The 15,906-nt window shown below is 36.2% G+C and overlaps 1 protein-coding gene across 3 annotated transcripts in view; it reads left to right on the forward strand.

The window, feature by feature from the left end:
• Positions 1-15,906, forward strand: part of TLK1 (tousled like kinase 1) — a 190,750-nt gene that overhangs the window by 100,232 nt on the left and 74,612 nt on the right. For 2 of the 3 annotated variants that reach the window (XM_053907753.1, XM_019459364.2), the window contains exon 3: positions 9,762-9,833. In XM_053907753.1, the coding sequence (XP_053763728.1) occupies positions 9,762-9,833 (72 nt within the window). Of the gene's footprint in view, positions 1-9,761; positions 9,834-10,921; positions 10,964-15,906 lie in introns of those variants that run through there. The other variant, XM_053907754.1, reaches the window with a different exon arrangement.

A 15,906-nucleotide genomic window follows, 5' to 3' on the forward strand; every position in this document is an offset into this window, starting at 1 on the left:
TTTATTCACCTATTTTGAGGGAGGGAGAGCAGGCATGAGTCGGGGGAGGGGCAGAGAGAATCCCACGCAGGCTCTGCCCTGACAGCACAGAACCCAGTGCGGAGCCCCGTCTCACAAACGGTGCGATCATGACCTGAGTGGAAATCAAGAGTTGGACGCTTTAACCGACTGAACCACCCAGGCACGCCTATTGACTTCGTATCATAGAAGATGAGACATTAACTCTTTTAAATGACCCAACCCTCTACCTCTATAAAAATATTCACATTTCCCTGACTCCATCCTAACTTAGATAGACAGTACTGCAATTTTGGGATTGATTGTTATTTCATTATTTACAGTATGACTGTGTAAATTTTATTCACAGCTGTGAAGGCTCCATGATTACATTTCTTCTTTTATACAATTTTCTGTTTTCACCGGAGTTAATAGTTGATTTATATCTTTAGTTTTTTAGTATTTAGTGGAAGCATCCAAATACTCTCCAGCAGAGGTGCAGATCTCTCATTATTTTCACATACAAGTTTTTGTTATTATTTTTTTATTTAGACATCCTCCCTGAACTTTTGTAGCTCTTTTGTTAAGATAGTTGCTCTCTCTTTCTGCTGTATGCCTGTCATCCTGGAATCTACCTTCTTGACCATCGTGGGAATTCCATTTGTGTCTGTCCTGTGAGCTCTGCTTTCTGTATGCCATCTCTTCATCTTTCTTGGTTTACTCCTTTGCTCTGGTGGAACAGATTCTCTAGTTATTTCCTGAGGAAAGGTAAATGAGTAGGCAGATTTTTGAAACCTTGCATATTCTCTTCTTCCCTTTGGTTGTTTGCACGTAGAATTCTAGGTTGGAAATCATTTTATTAGAATTTTGAAGGTATTGTTCCATTGCCTTCTAGCTTCCAGTGTTACTGCTGAGCATTCCAATGCCATTCTGATTCCTGATCCTTTGTAAGTAACCTGTTTATTTCCCCCTAAACGCTTTTAGGATCTTGTTTTTAATCCCTGGCATTTAACATATTTTATTACAATATGTTTTGGTGTGGCTCTTCCTTGAGCCAGGTGCTTGGTCAAAAGTATGTCCTTCAATGCAGAAATTCATGTTTTCCAGTTCTAGAAAAATTTCTTGAATTATTTCTTTGATAATTTCAGCTCCTTGATTTTCTTGTCCTTTTTTCTGAAACTCACATCATTTGAACCAGGACCTCTTGGATAGATTCTCTAGTTTTCTTTTTTCTTTGAATTTTTTTGGTCTTTTTCTGGGAGGATTGCTTCAGCTTTATCTTTGAATCCACCCATTTTTTTCTTTCATTTTTAGCTATAGTATTTTCTTTTGCCAGGAGGGTTTGTTTTTTTTTTTTTTTCATTTTTAGTTTGCTATCCTAGGATATTTAATAGTGGTATTATTTTTGTGTGAAGTTTATTTCTTACCAGTTTCTTTATATTTTTTGTTTGTATCTCTTCACATATCTGGTGATACTGGGCTTTGTTCATGTACATGCTTTAGACACTGAAGCACATTTTATTTTTTAATGTTTATTTATTTTTGAGAGAGAGAGCATGAACAGGGGAGGGGCAGAGAGAGGTAGGAGACATAGAATCAGAAGCAGGCTCCAGGCTCTGAACTGTCAGCACAGAGTCCCACATGGGGCTGGAACTCATGAACTGCAAGATCATGACCTGAGCCAAAGTTGGATGCTTAACTGACTAAGCCACCCAGGCGCCCGGCCAGTGAAACACTTACTGGAAGCTTTGTATGAGTAGGGAGGGTTTATTGACCAATAGGTTTTGTAGCAGGATGACATGATTGGGTCATTTTTCTGAGAGATTTTTAATTCTTCTTATCTATAGGTCTTATATCTTGAGATGCTGTTTTTTTAGAGAGAAAGTCTATAGTCTTCTATCTGTGGAGTATAAGTTTGGTTGCTAACTTTATAGAATTGAGCATGGAAAGAGGGCTAAGGGTCTCTTCAGTTAGTGTGTAGACTTGCTTTTAATACCTTCTAGTTCCTCAGGTGTGCCGGATGTGCCTAAATCCATAGTTCTGGCTCATCATTTCCAGAGATTAAATCTGGCTTGCAGTATTTATGATGATGAGATAGTAGTCAGTCATACCCTTTTTTGTCCTTATGTATACAATATGTTAGCTTTCTCTGGCTGCTTTCAACATTTTTTTCTTTCTCTTTATATATATATTTTAGGATTTTATTTTTAAGTAATCTCTGCATCTTAATATGGGGCTCAAACTCACAACCCTGAAATCAAGAGTGGCACACTGCACCAACTGAGCCAGCCAGTGCCCCAAGATTTTTTTCTTTTTAAAAATTTTTAGTGGATTAATTTTTTATTGAGGTGTAATTGACATATCACATTATGTTAGTTTCATGCATACAACATACTTGTATATATATTATATATAATATATATATCATATTTGTATATATCACAAAATGATCATCACGGTAAATCTAGTGAAAATATCACCACACAGTTACAATTCTTTTTTGGTGATGAGAACTTTTTAGATTTAATCTCTTAGCATTTTTCAAATATGGAATACAGTATTATTAACTATAGTCCCCATACTGTTCATCCCAGCACTTATTTATTTTATAACTGGAAGTTTGTATCTTTTGACTTGTTTATCCATTTCACCCACCCCCATCCCCTGCCTCTGGGAACCACTAATCTATTCTCTGTGTCTGTGTGCTTGGGTTTTAGGGGGTTTTGTTTATTTTTTAAAATTCTACATATAAGTGAGATCATAAACTTTGGTCTGCCTTTGACTTATTTCACTTAGCATATGCCCTGAAGGGTCCATCCATGTTGTTGTGAATGGCAAGATTTCTTTTCTTTTTTTTAATGGCTGAGTATATTCCCTTGTATATATATACACCACATTTTCTTTATCCAGTCTTCCATTGATGGACGCTTTGGTTGCTTCTATGTCTTGGCTATTGTAAATAATGCTGTAGTGAACATGGGGTGCAGATAATTCTTCCTTTTTTTTTTTTTTTTTAACTAAAGTTTTTATTCAAATTCCAGTTAGTTAGCATACAGTGTAATATTAGTTTTAGGTATACAATTTGGTGATTTAACACTTCCATACAACACCCAGTGCTCATCACAAGCACACTTTTTTTTTTTTTTAATTTAAATCCAAGTTAGTTAATATGGTTTCAGTAATAATGACTTCAGGAATAGAATTTAGTGATTGATCACTTATGTGTCACATCCAGTGCTAATCCCAACAAGTGTCCTCCTTAATGCCCCTTGCCCATTCCTCCAGCCAACACCCTTCCAGCAACCCTCAGTTTATTCTGTGTAATTTAAGAGTCTCTTATGGTTTATCTCCCTATTTTACATTTTTTGCTTCCCTTCCCTTATGTTCATCTGTTTTGTATCTTAAATTCCGTATATGAGTGAAGTCATATATTTGTCTTTCTTTGACAAATAATACATTAGCATAATACACTTTAATTCCATTCTTGCAAATGGCAAGAATTGGTCACTGAGTAATATTCCATTGTATATATGTCACATTTTCTTTATCCATTCATCATTCGATGGACATTTGGGCTCTTTCCATACTTTGGCTGTTGTTAGAATTACTGCTATAAAAGTTGGGGTGCATGTCCCCCTTCAAAACAGCACACCTGTATCCTTTGGTAAATACCTAGTAGTGCAATTGCTGGGTTGTAAAATAACTCTATTTTTAATTTTTTGAGGAACCTCCATACTGGTTTTCCAGAGTGGCTGCATCGGTTTGCAGTCCCACCAGCAGTGCAAAAGGGTTCCTCTTTCTCTGTATCCTCGCCAACATCTGTTGTTGCCAGAGTTGTTAATGTTAGCCATCCTGACAGGTGTGAGGTGGTATCTCATTGTAGGTTTGTTTGGTGTTTCCCTGATGATAAGTGATGTTGAGCATCTTTTCATGTGTCTGTTAGCCATCTGGATGTCTTCTTTGGAAAAGTGTCTATTCATGTCTTTTGCCCATTTCTTCACTGGATTATTTGTTTTCTTTGGGTGTTGAATTTGAGAAGTTCTTTATAGATTTGGATACTAACCCTTTATCTTACATGTCATTTACAAATACCTTCTCTCAGTCTGTTGGTTGCTTTTCAGTTTTGCTGATCAGATAACTTTTTGCATTAGTGTTTGATTTTCATTGGATGAGTACTCAGAAGTGGAATTGCTGGATTGTATGGTAATTTTATATATATATATATATATATATATATGTATATGTATATGTATATGTGTACGTGTATATATACATATACATATATATATATATTTATTTAAGTTTATTTATTTGAGAGAGTGAGTGGGCAGATGCGAGAACAGGGGAGGGGCAGAGAGAGAAAAGAAGAGAGAGAATCCCAAGCATGCCCTGTGTTGTCAGTGTAGAGCCCAACATAGGGCTCAGTCCCATGAACTGTAAGATCATGATCTGAGCCAAAATCAATAGCTGGGAGCTTAACTGACTGAGCCACCCAGGTGCCCCTGGTAATTGTATTTTTTAATATTTTTGAGGAACCTCCATACTTGTCTTTTTTTTTTCCTTAAGTTTATTTAAGTAATCTCTGTACCCAGCGTAGCGTTCGAACTCTTAACCCTGAGATCTTGAGCTGCATGCTCCACTGACTGAGTCATCCAGTTACCTTACTCCATACTATTTTCCATAGTGGCTGTACTAGTTTATGTTCCTCTCCTCTTTCATTCTTGATTTTATTTATTTGGGTCCTTTCCTTTTTCTTTTTGATCAAACTGGCCAGTGGTTTATCAATTTTGTTAATTCTTTCAAAGAACCAGCTTCTGGTTTCATTGATCTGTTCTACTGGTTTTTTTTGGTTTCGATAGCATTAATTTCTGCTCTGATCTTTATTATTTCCTGTCTTCTGCTGGTTTTGAGTTTTATTTGCTGTTCTTTTTACAGCTCTTTAAGGCATAAGGTTAGGTTGTGTACCTGAGATCTTTCTTCCTTCTTTAGGAAGGCCTGGATTGCTATATATTTCCCTCTTATGACCGCCTTTGCTGCGTCCCAGAGGTTTTGGGTTGTGGTCTTATCATTTTCATTGGCATCCATGAACTTTTTAATTTCCTCTTTAACTTCTTGATTAGCCCATTCATTCTTTTTTTTTTTTTAATGTTTTTTTAAATTTATTTTTGAGACAGAAACACAGCATGAGCAGGGGAGGGGCAGGGAGAGGGGGAGACACAGAATCTGAAGCAGGCTCCAGGCTCTGAGCTGTCAGCACAGAGCCCGACGCGGTGCTCGAATTCACGGAGTGTGAGATCATGACCTGAGCTGAAGTCGGGCGCTCAACGACTGAGCCACCCAGGCGCCCTGCCCATTCATTCTTTAGTAGGATGTTCTTTAGTCTCCAAGTATTTGTTACCTTTCCAAATTTTTTCTTGTGTTTGATTTTGAATTTCATAGTGTTGTGGTCTGAAAATATGCACGGTATGATCTCGATCTTTCTGTACTTGTTGAGATATGATTTGTGTCCCAGTATGTGGTCTGTTGTGGAGAACATTCCATGTGCACTGGAGAAGAATGTATATTCTGCTGCTTTAGGATGAAATGTTCTGAATTGTACTAGTTTACGTTCCTACCAACAGTGGCCAAGGGTTCCCTTTTCTCCACATCTTTGCCAACATGTTATTTCTTGTCTTTTTGGTAATAGCCATCCTAATAGGTGTGAGGTGATATCTTACTGTGGTAAGATTTTTTTCTTTAGTTTTGGTTTTCAGTAGTTTGACTATAATGTACATAGTTATGGTTTTCTTTGTATTTCTGTTTGGAGAAATCAGTGAGCTGCTTCAATCTGTACATTTATGTCTTTAACCAAATTTTGGACTTTTCTGGCTGTTCTTCACATATTTTTTCTGTCCCTTTTCCTCTCCTATGACTCCAAGTAAATTTTTGTTAGACTGCTGCAGTGTCCAAGAGCCAACTCTTTTTAAATATTTTTTTCTTTCTATAGTTTGAGTAATTTTTTTATCTTTTCAGTACTTTCTCCATTTTGCTATTAAACCCATTCACTGAATTTTTTATTTTAGAGAGTGAATTTTTCAGGCCGGTAAGACTGCATATTTTGATCCAAGTTCCAGCTGTTCTGTGCTGTTCAGACTAGGACCTTTCTTAATAGGAAACCCACCCAGTTCTATTCCTTTCTTCCAGATATTATATCCTATCCAGATTCTGCCTACTTTTGGTTGCTCAGATACCTTCAGGTAGTTGTTTTTTATTTTTTTTCCAGAATATATAGTTATCTGAGGGAATGTTGGTATGATGAGATACTCTGTTACTTGTTACAGAATCTCCATTATATTTTTTTGTTGTTTGTTGTAAAAGTTAAAAACACCTTATGAATTTATATTTATACTTCCAATTCAAATGGGAACTTACAAGGTTTTTACTTAACATCTCTATTTTCTTTCTTCTGTACTAAAACTTGTGGTTCTCAAGGACATAAAGCAGATGATAGAATTAGAAGGTCACATAGTTATTCACTCCTTTCCATATCTTACACATAGCAGTCTTAAAATAATAGTTGTATTATCATCGTGACCAAAGTGATTACCAAAAACCATTACCATTTTTGCTTGTGCTTTCCATACTCTTCCGTCTCCTATTTTAAAACAGTATTTTATTATTAACAACTTGACATGCTTTAGCCATTATATTTTATGCTCTCTTCCTTATACTTCTCATTTAATCTTTATCAACAAGTAAATAATGTTGCTTGCCATTAGTTTTTAGGTTGAAATTCTGTTCATTTTGGTTATCTAATACTTGTTCTCTAGATTCTTTTGGAAGGTTCATGGGAGCAGTATTGATTTCTGACATTTTGATAACAGTTTATCAGTGCCTTCTATGTGTTAAAAATCAATTAAAAAATTTAAGTTTATTTATTTTGAGAGAGAGAGAGAGAGCATGAGCAGGGGAGGGGCAGAGAGAGAGAGAGAGAGAGAGAGAGAGAGAGAGAAAATCCCAAGCAGGCTCCACCCTGCCAGCACAGAGCCCAATGACGGGCTCAAACTCATGAACTGTGAGATCATGACCTGAGCCGAAATCAAGAATCAGATGTTTAATTGACTGAGCCACCCACGCGTCCCCAAAATCCATTTTACTGAATATAAAACTCTTCATTTATATTTTCTTGAATATCTTAAGTATGTTACTCCATTTTCTTTTAGCATATAGTGTTTCCTTAGAAAAATTTGATACTGGCTTTCTGGGTTGGTATTCTTAGGTGTACAGTGTGCTTTTCTGTTGGTAGTTTCCTTTTTTTTTTTTTTTTTTAATTTTCAAGGAGATTTTCTTGAATTATACTTTTTACTATTTGTTTTCTTCTGGTATTATTCTTTAAAGACTTATTTTACCTGAGTGTTGAATTTTTATTGCTTCATTAGTTGTTGCCTTCTCAATCCTTTTTATCCCTTCATTTGAATTTCAGAAATGTTTCTCCTTTTTACCTTCTAGTTCTCTTGCAGCATTGCATGTATGTATTTCCTCTTACTTTCATTCAGGCTTAATCTTCATTTCTGAAACTTTTTTTTCTTATTTCTGATATTTTCCTGAGTTCTGTTAACCTTAAATCTCAGTTTTTTGAAACCAGCTTTATGTTCTTTCTTGTCTTGAGTCATTTTTGTAATGTTTTTTAGCTCATTTTGAAATAGTAGGTTATAGTTTTCATACTCTTTTGTGGATATGTATTCCTGGTATGGTTTTATTATCAGGATGTTATCCCATGTTTCCTTTTTCTTTTTCTTCTTTTTCTTATGATAACTTCATGGGATTGACCTACATCATTTTCTGTTGTTTACGTTTTTGTGGTTTAGAATGGCTTTTCTTACAGAGCTCTCTCTGCTATTGTTTTTGGGCACTCTTCAAAAGTGTGGCATCTGCTTTCTGAAATTTCTAGGCTTTGCTCCCTTCCTCACTTTTATCTGAATATTCTCTTTCCTTTATCTTCATTGTACCTCTTGTGCTCAATTTTGATTCTGCACCCAGTAGTTTATCCTCATTGTGATACCCTTATGAGGGATGTGTTAAGAGTTCGTAGCTAGAGGCTAGATTGCTCCAGCTTCTTCACACTTCACCATGGTCCTCCCATACTTAATCTCTGTTGGAAAGGACAGAAACCCTTCCAATGACAGCCATTGTACTTAAATTGCTGTTTTCAGAGTCTCTTTTCTCAGATCTGTCATTGTTTCCTTTTGCTTCCTCTCCTATGATGCATTTCCTGTGGTTATTGGTGATTTGTCCCTACCTTCTCTTTTGGGGGAATTCATGGAGATTCCTTGTCAGCCAGTTTTGTTGTAAATGTTGTCTGTGGGTTTTGGGTTTATATTTTTATCTGAGGATTTGGGGATATTCAAAAACATGGTACAGCCTCCATTGTTTCTGAATCTAATTTATCACTTCTTAATGGCTGTTTATGGTGTTTAATAATCTTGCTCTAATTATACCTTCTTCCAAATAGTGACTCAAGAGTCATCAGTTTAGAAGTTAGCCTAAGAGTAATTGTAGGCCAACTTCCAACCTTTTAACAGTAGGATTAGCTCCTACTCTTAACAAATTGGAGAAAAACAGGGATATCAACTGGCCTGCCTGTACACGTAGGTTATTCATGCATCATCTTTGATAAATATGCCATAGTCTGTCATCCTCTGATCTGAACACTCCTGGAAGACACTGATCTAAAGCTGATGGTCCAAAAAAGTCTACAAAATAATGAGCATCATAGAAACATATTGGAAACACAGCAAATGTCATCCTGTCACTGTTTAAAAATCTTATAATGGAGGGGCGCCAGTGTGGCTCAGTCGGTTGAGCATCTGACTTCAGCTCAGGTCATGATCTTGCAGTTTGTGAATTCGAGCCCCGAGTTGGGCTCTGTGCTGACAACTCCAAGCCTGGAGCTTGTTTTGGATTCTGTGTCTCCCTCTGTGCCCCTTCCCTGCTCGCTCTCTCTCTCAAAAATAAACATTTAAAAAATTTTAAAAAATACATTATAAAGGAGGGGTGCCTGCGTGGCTCAGTTGGTTAAACGTCCGACTTCGGCTCAGGTCACGATCAGGTCATGGTTTGTGGGATCAAGCCTTACTGGTCTGTGTGCTGACAGCGTGGAGTCTGCTTAGGATTCTCTCTCCCTCTCTCCCTGCCCCTCCCCTACTCTCTCAAAATAAATAAATAAACTTAAAAAAGTATTACTAAAGGAAATGTAAAAACTGTTGGTTGAAGCAATTAAAATGGTAAAGATGGGAAGAAATTCTCTTAAAAGACTAAACCAAAACAAACAAAACCCCAGGGATTGCCTGGTTTGTTTTATATAAAAAAAGGCAAAGGGGTGTGGATGGTATATAATGGAATTTGATGAGATTGTGAAGGGAATTAAGGAGCACAAATAATACTTTTTTTTTTTTTTTAAGGAAGCATAATTTTTTATATGTTGGGTACTAATTTTAGGGATCTTGTTATCCTAGTAATAGCCCAGTTCCTTTGTTCTTGAATTTGGTATTCTAAAAAGTCAGCTAAAACAAGTCAGTTCCTGAAATACAGATCTTTATTGACTTGATAAAACTTTCCAAGATATTTATAGTGTTAAGAAGTTGATATTTCTCATTTTTACTTCATTTAACTTCCTTGCTTAAAGGAATCATACTTTATTTTCACTTATGAAGATAGCTTACCTTTTGTAGTATGTTTCATTTAAAATTTTTCCTAATTTTTACCTTTTTAAAAATCTTTAACAGGCCTCAACAAATAATGAAAGTTCTAATCACAGTTTTGGAAGCTTGGGATCTTTAAGTGACAAAGAATCTGAGGTAAGTAACTTCATTTTAAATATGGTGCTATTAAAGTAAAAGCTGGAATCACCTTTTTTCTTTTAATAGTTCCCCACCCCCCCCACCCCCCCCATCCTTGTGCTAATAATCATTAATGCTAAAGTTTCTGATGGGAGCATTTTTGTTCTGCCTTATGAGGCACAGTATTCAGACTGAAGACTGTTTGGCATTAGTAAGAAAATATAGTTTCTTTGGTTATGTAGCTGAACTTATACATTAGTGTTATAAGTGTTCTTAATGGAAGACAGTTACTGGCCATTTATAATTCCAGTAGATGAAAGTGGTTTTTGAACTATGTACTACAGTTTTCCACTGTTTTTTGTTATACTCCCCTCTTAGTTTGGTTCTGAGTAAGGGTTTGTGTACTGAGATGTAGATACACATATTTTTTCTCTTTTGGAAATTTCTTGCGGAATTTCATGCTGCTGTTTTTCACTTTTCATATTTAAAACTACCTGGAAAATCCTCTCCCCTCCCATCCACTTACTGACCCCACTAAGAAAATACGTGGGATTTTATAAGTAGGCATTTGGATCCATGGTATAGTTAACAATGGGCATGATGTACTTAATAGCATCTTTTTTGACATATGTAGATAGGAAGTTCTTTGGGTTTTAGCATTCACTTGCTGATGCAACAACATCACTTTTTGTGGATACAACTTCTGCTCAGATCATAGCATTGTGTTACTTTTCAACGCATGCGTGTGTGTGTGTGTATGTGTGTATGTGTGTTTGTGTTTTCCTTTCAATGTTAACTTATTTCTCTTTGATCCATTTTAGTCTTTTTCCTACTTGGGCTAGTGTAGATATATCTCTTTGATAATATCAGTAGGTCATTAGCATTTAGTAACTCTTAGCCATTTGGTTTTGGTGTTCATTGAAAGAGAATGTCAAAGGTGGCATCTTTTTAAGTCCTGTGTTACTGAAAACATCTAGGACTCTCTAGGTAGACAGTTTTGTGCAGTTCTATGCAGGCACCCTGACACTCCAGAGGAGTGTGGCATAGGGTTTTCACTCATCAGGCTTTCCCTTCCACAGAGACAACTGGCAGGCAGCTGAAAGGACTGTGCAAGTGACGGGACTTTATCTGCAGTAGGTTCCCTTGAGGTAAGCGTTAGTAGCCCCTGTAGCACCAGATTATCGCAGTTTAGTTTGTTCTCAAATTAGCACATTTACATTAAGTCCTTACAAAGTGTAGGTTTAGATTTAGTCAGAGTACAGCTTTTCAGAAGCTACATCAAGAATGTTTTCACTTTATATCTCCTGGACTTTGGAACATTTCTTGATATTTCCAGATTTTGGTCCATTTAGTAATTTCACATGTCTTTTCTTTCATAGACTGTTACATTATGAAGGGTAATAAAATAGTTTTAAATATTTCCCTTTTCTCTTCACCAAATCTGATATTTTTGAGAGTTTTTTTAATAGCAAAACTTAGTAATTAGATCACCTAAAGTAGTTATATATTTCCATGTCCTTTATAGGTACCCATGCCCCCAATATAAGCCATAGAGTATTTCAATTCTTTCAAAAGAATGAGTCTATAAGAAAGTACCACTTCCCTTTAAAGAACTCTAAGAGTCGCTTTTGGCTGTATTTGTAGTTAAAATTTTTTCTTTTAAGACCATAGTGTAATTTACAGTGAAGTACAATTTGGCTAACCATTGCATATACTTAGCTTAATTTGTGTAGAAAATTTGACATTTGGGGAAGGAATAGAAAATCTTAAAATTTTGGAGCTTTTGTTGTTCTGTGTTCTGTATCTGGAATTTTTAAAAATTAATCATTAAGTCAAGTGGCACAGTATTGGAAAGGTCTACAGCTTACACTTTTTCCTTAAGATTTGAAGAAGGAATTTTTTTTGTCTTATCATTTAGGAAGCTACTTATCTGGAAAATGGTTTCCAAGTTTTATTTCTATATTAAGATACTTAAATTAATGAATTTCCTTGGGATGAAATTTTACACGCTTCAAAATACAGGTATTTGTAGGTCTTTAAATGAAGTTGTTGGGAGTAAACAATTGTAGGGTGGAGTACTGCTTTTTTTTTCCTGATACACCTCGTAGTAAAGTTTATGTAGTATTTCATTGTCTTCTGGTGTCATTTTATTTTTTTGGTAATCCATCCCTTGATCCATTACGTTTTCTTAAATAATAGTTTTTGTTTTTATGGACAATCAGTACTAGAAGTTTATTTGAAAAAAAAAAAAATAGCAGTTCTCTGCCACCCACCTCTACCCTACCGCATCCTCAATTCTTTTAGCCCTTCTTCCTGTTACTTATTTCCACATTTTATTTATGCATATTAATATATATCCTGAGCTTTTGTTTCTTCAGTTGGGCTCTTTCCTCCTACCCAGTACTCTTTTCAGACACCCAGAACCCTTCTGTTTTCCATCCTTGTACTGTTAAAACTGAAAGCATCTGATACTCACTGTTAGGCTGATTTGAATCTACTTCAACTGAAATTTTTCATTTCAGCTCAGATGTGAATTACTTCATACATAGATTTGCTTTTTGTTACTAAATGTAGAATTTAGAACAGAGATTTTTCCCTTTGTTAATGAAATTGCCTAGTAGATAGGAAGTAGATTGGTCTTGTTTTTGCTTCATTTTTTTTTTTTTTACATCATTCTAGGTCTGTTTGATAGGCTCCAAGAATTTGCTGTGTTTTCAGTAAGCATTTATTACATATGTTATCTTCTAGCCTCTGTGTCCAAGCACAGAGAATATAAAAGATGAATATGATACAATCCCTGTGTTCACATGAGATCATTGTCTAGTAGAACAGACTACTTCATAAACAGTGTAGATTATGCTATGATAGAAGTACAAGGTGGTATGGGAGCAAAGAGCAAGAACCCCCCAATTCCATCTGCCTGCAGGGAAGAAGAGGGGAGAAAAGAGAAGTCTTCCTTTAAAGAAGAGATGGTGATTGAGTTGTTAGAAAGGCTATGAATTCATCCCAGAACACAAGGGCAAAGTATGAGAAGGCAGGCAGAGAGACTATGATACGCTTTTTGCTTTTGCCTGGAAGCATGGCAAATAGTTTTGTTCAAGACATGGTGTAGTGGTTCTCAACCCCAACTGCACTTTAGATCACCCAAGAAGCTTAAAAAACATAATCTGCCTGTGTGATTCACCTAGTTTGCAGACTTCTGGTGTAGGTAGGATATGCAAGGATGGTGAAAGATTGGTAGGAATCAGGGTTTGAAAGCCCTTGTTCTTTGTACTAAGGAATTTGGACTTTGGTCTAGATAATGGCGAGCCATTTAAGCAGGAGAAACAAAACGCAAAGTAGAGATGAGGAAGGCTCCCCCGGGTGGCAGTACAGAGAATAGAGTTGGGAGAGAGGAGAAACCTAAGTTGGGAAGATCATTTAGTTAAGGAATACTGCCACCTTTACGAAACTGCTCACCTCCACAGTTTAATAGTAGGAGGGAAAAAAGTGGGCAGGGTGCTAATTAAAGTGTTTTCAAGTTTACCTTTTGGGTTCTGCCTTCTCCTTCAGATTTTCTAACTTTGGTTATTGGATATTATCACCATCTAGGCTTATGCTTCTCAAATTTTAGTGTGCAAGTGAATTAATTACCAACGGTTCCTTATGCCTTTAGGTCTGGAGTGGGGGTTTGCATTTCTAACAAGCTCTCACATTCTACTAGATTATAAAAGCAGAATCAGTAGGGTTTGATGACTGAATGAGGGTAAAGAAGGAAAGGGAAGAACCTAGGGTTGTTTAAAGTTATCTGGCTCTAGGTGAATGTTAGTGCCTTTGATGAAGATAGATAACACAGAAGGAAGATACATAGATTTGGCCTAGAAGGTAATGAATTAAATTCTGGACAACAGTGAGTTTGAATATCTGTGAACTGACCAAATGAAGATGGTACTTCAATTAGGTGGTAGGAGCTATCTGGAGCTCAGGAAAAGAGGTCAGGTTAGAGATGAAGACTTAGAGGAATTTTTGGTGTGGGTGTTAAATCCTTGAGTGTTAAAGGATTCCTGGGTGGGGGATGGGGAAGGGGGTGTCTCTGAGACTCTTTCAGAGTGTTCTGAAGGTCAGAACAATTTGTATAGTAATGCTAAAACATTATTTGCCTTTTTTACAATAATGCTAAGACATGTTTGGCTTTTTAACTTTCATTTTCTCATGAATTTACAGTGTGAAAATTTCTAGTGTGTAATGACACATGATGACATCATCACTCTGATGACTTCTATATTCTGGTGTCTCAAAACTTTTTTAGTTTTAACTTCTAGAATAGTAAATATTGATAATTATAGCCCACATACATAAAAGCTCTTGGGGTCCTCAACACTTTTAATAGTTCGTGGAGGAGTCCTGAGACCCAAAAGTTTAAAAACTGCTTCTGTAGCTGAACTCATCTTGATAGTGTTTGTAATGCTAGGAAATGTTAGCAGGTGAGATAGGTATGCTAGAGAAAGAATAGTAGTCTGGTAAGCAAGTAGACAGACAGTGGGAAGAAAAAGAGGAGAAAGTGGAGGAGAAGAATAATAAGGAGAATTAAATGTCACAGAAGTCAGTTAGGAAAATGACTGTAAAAAGTGACTAAGAATTGTCACTTAGGCTTAGTTTTAGTAGACTAATGGTAACAAGATGCCAGATTATAGTCTGTTAAGGAGACATTGGATAGTGAGGAAATAGTGACAGCAAATATTGACTACTCTTGGCAGAATCTTGATGATAAAGGAAGGGAGACGGTATCTAGAGTCTTAACAGGCTTGACATATTATGTGCTAGGGAAGGGCTCATAGCAGAGCTGTGACAGTGGGACAAGAAAAGTGCTGTAAAGAGAGAAAATACAATCAAACTTAAACTTTTTTTTGAGGTGGTATGAAATGCCAAGATCCAGACCCTGGGTTGATTGGGTTCATTGTAGATAGAGTTGACTGGGTACATCCTTTCCCCTGATGGGCAAACTTCCAACCAAACGACCTTTCTCATACTTCACAGTGAAATAGAGGTTATCAGCTGAAGGAGAGAATCATGAATGGGTTGTGGGTGTGAGAATGATAAAAATTTTATGGGACGGACCAGAAAAGGAGTTTGTAGGGAATGGAGGGAGATGGCCGTTCATCTTATTTTAAATGTTTTAGAATGCCTCAAGGAGTTAGAAACAGTATATACGTGCGTTGTCTGCTGAATGAGAGTCCAGATTATTTTATGAGGATAAGAGAATGGAGCCCATATTCTTTGGTTATCAGTGTTTTCTAAGTTTTAAAATCTGCCTTTATTCACCTGTTTGCAGTTCTTCTTGAAGGACCCTTCTCTAACTACGCACAAAGACCTTTGCTACTTTCTATAAATTCTTTGCAGTTGCTGTCCCCACCCAGCCTTACCCCAGATCCTAAGATAAATTATGTATTGTATAGTTCATTTGGAATTTATAATGAATACTAATAACATAATTCTTCTCCCTCCCTCTCCTCTTGGATGTCCTAGAATATATTTTATATTTCTCTGCCTTACTTTATTTCTTACTAAGGTTGAAATATTTGTGACTGAATATAAATATAATTGAATTATGTCGTCTTTAATAATATTGGAGAAGCACGCTGTAAGTCTGTTTATACCTGTGTGCTTACATTCAACATGTTACATAATAATGTTGGTAAAGCAAACACACATGTCAAATTGCTTTATTTTTGCCTCAATTTAATCTTTAATATTCATCTTTTATAGTACTTCTATATAACCTGAATCAAAGTTAATCATTTTAAAATAAATTATTTCTCTTTTCTAGAACCGAAATGTTTCTCTCCCCCCCTCACCCCCGCCTTGAGGAAGGTTAATCCTTTAACTCTCTGTCCGCTGGCATTGAATTACTGTTTATTTTTGGTCCAACTGAATTTGATTTCTGAGTTATTTAGGATTAAGGATTTTAAGTTATAGATATAGGGAAGCCAGGACAGCTGTTGCATCTAGACATTTAAACTTACATGGTTTTTTAGGATTGTAATGAAAGGTAAATATGATATGGTGCCTTGATTGTCTTAATTTACCTCTAATGTTGATTAATGAAGGTCAT

Source organism: Panthera pardus, unplaced genomic scaffold (assembly GCF_024362965.1).
Source record: "Panthera pardus isolate Hobbes unplaced genomic scaffold, ASM2436296v1 HiC_scaffold_10, whole genome shotgun sequence".
In the NCBI taxonomy this organism is placed as follows: Eukaryota; Metazoa; Chordata; class Mammalia; order Carnivora; family Felidae; genus Panthera; species Panthera pardus.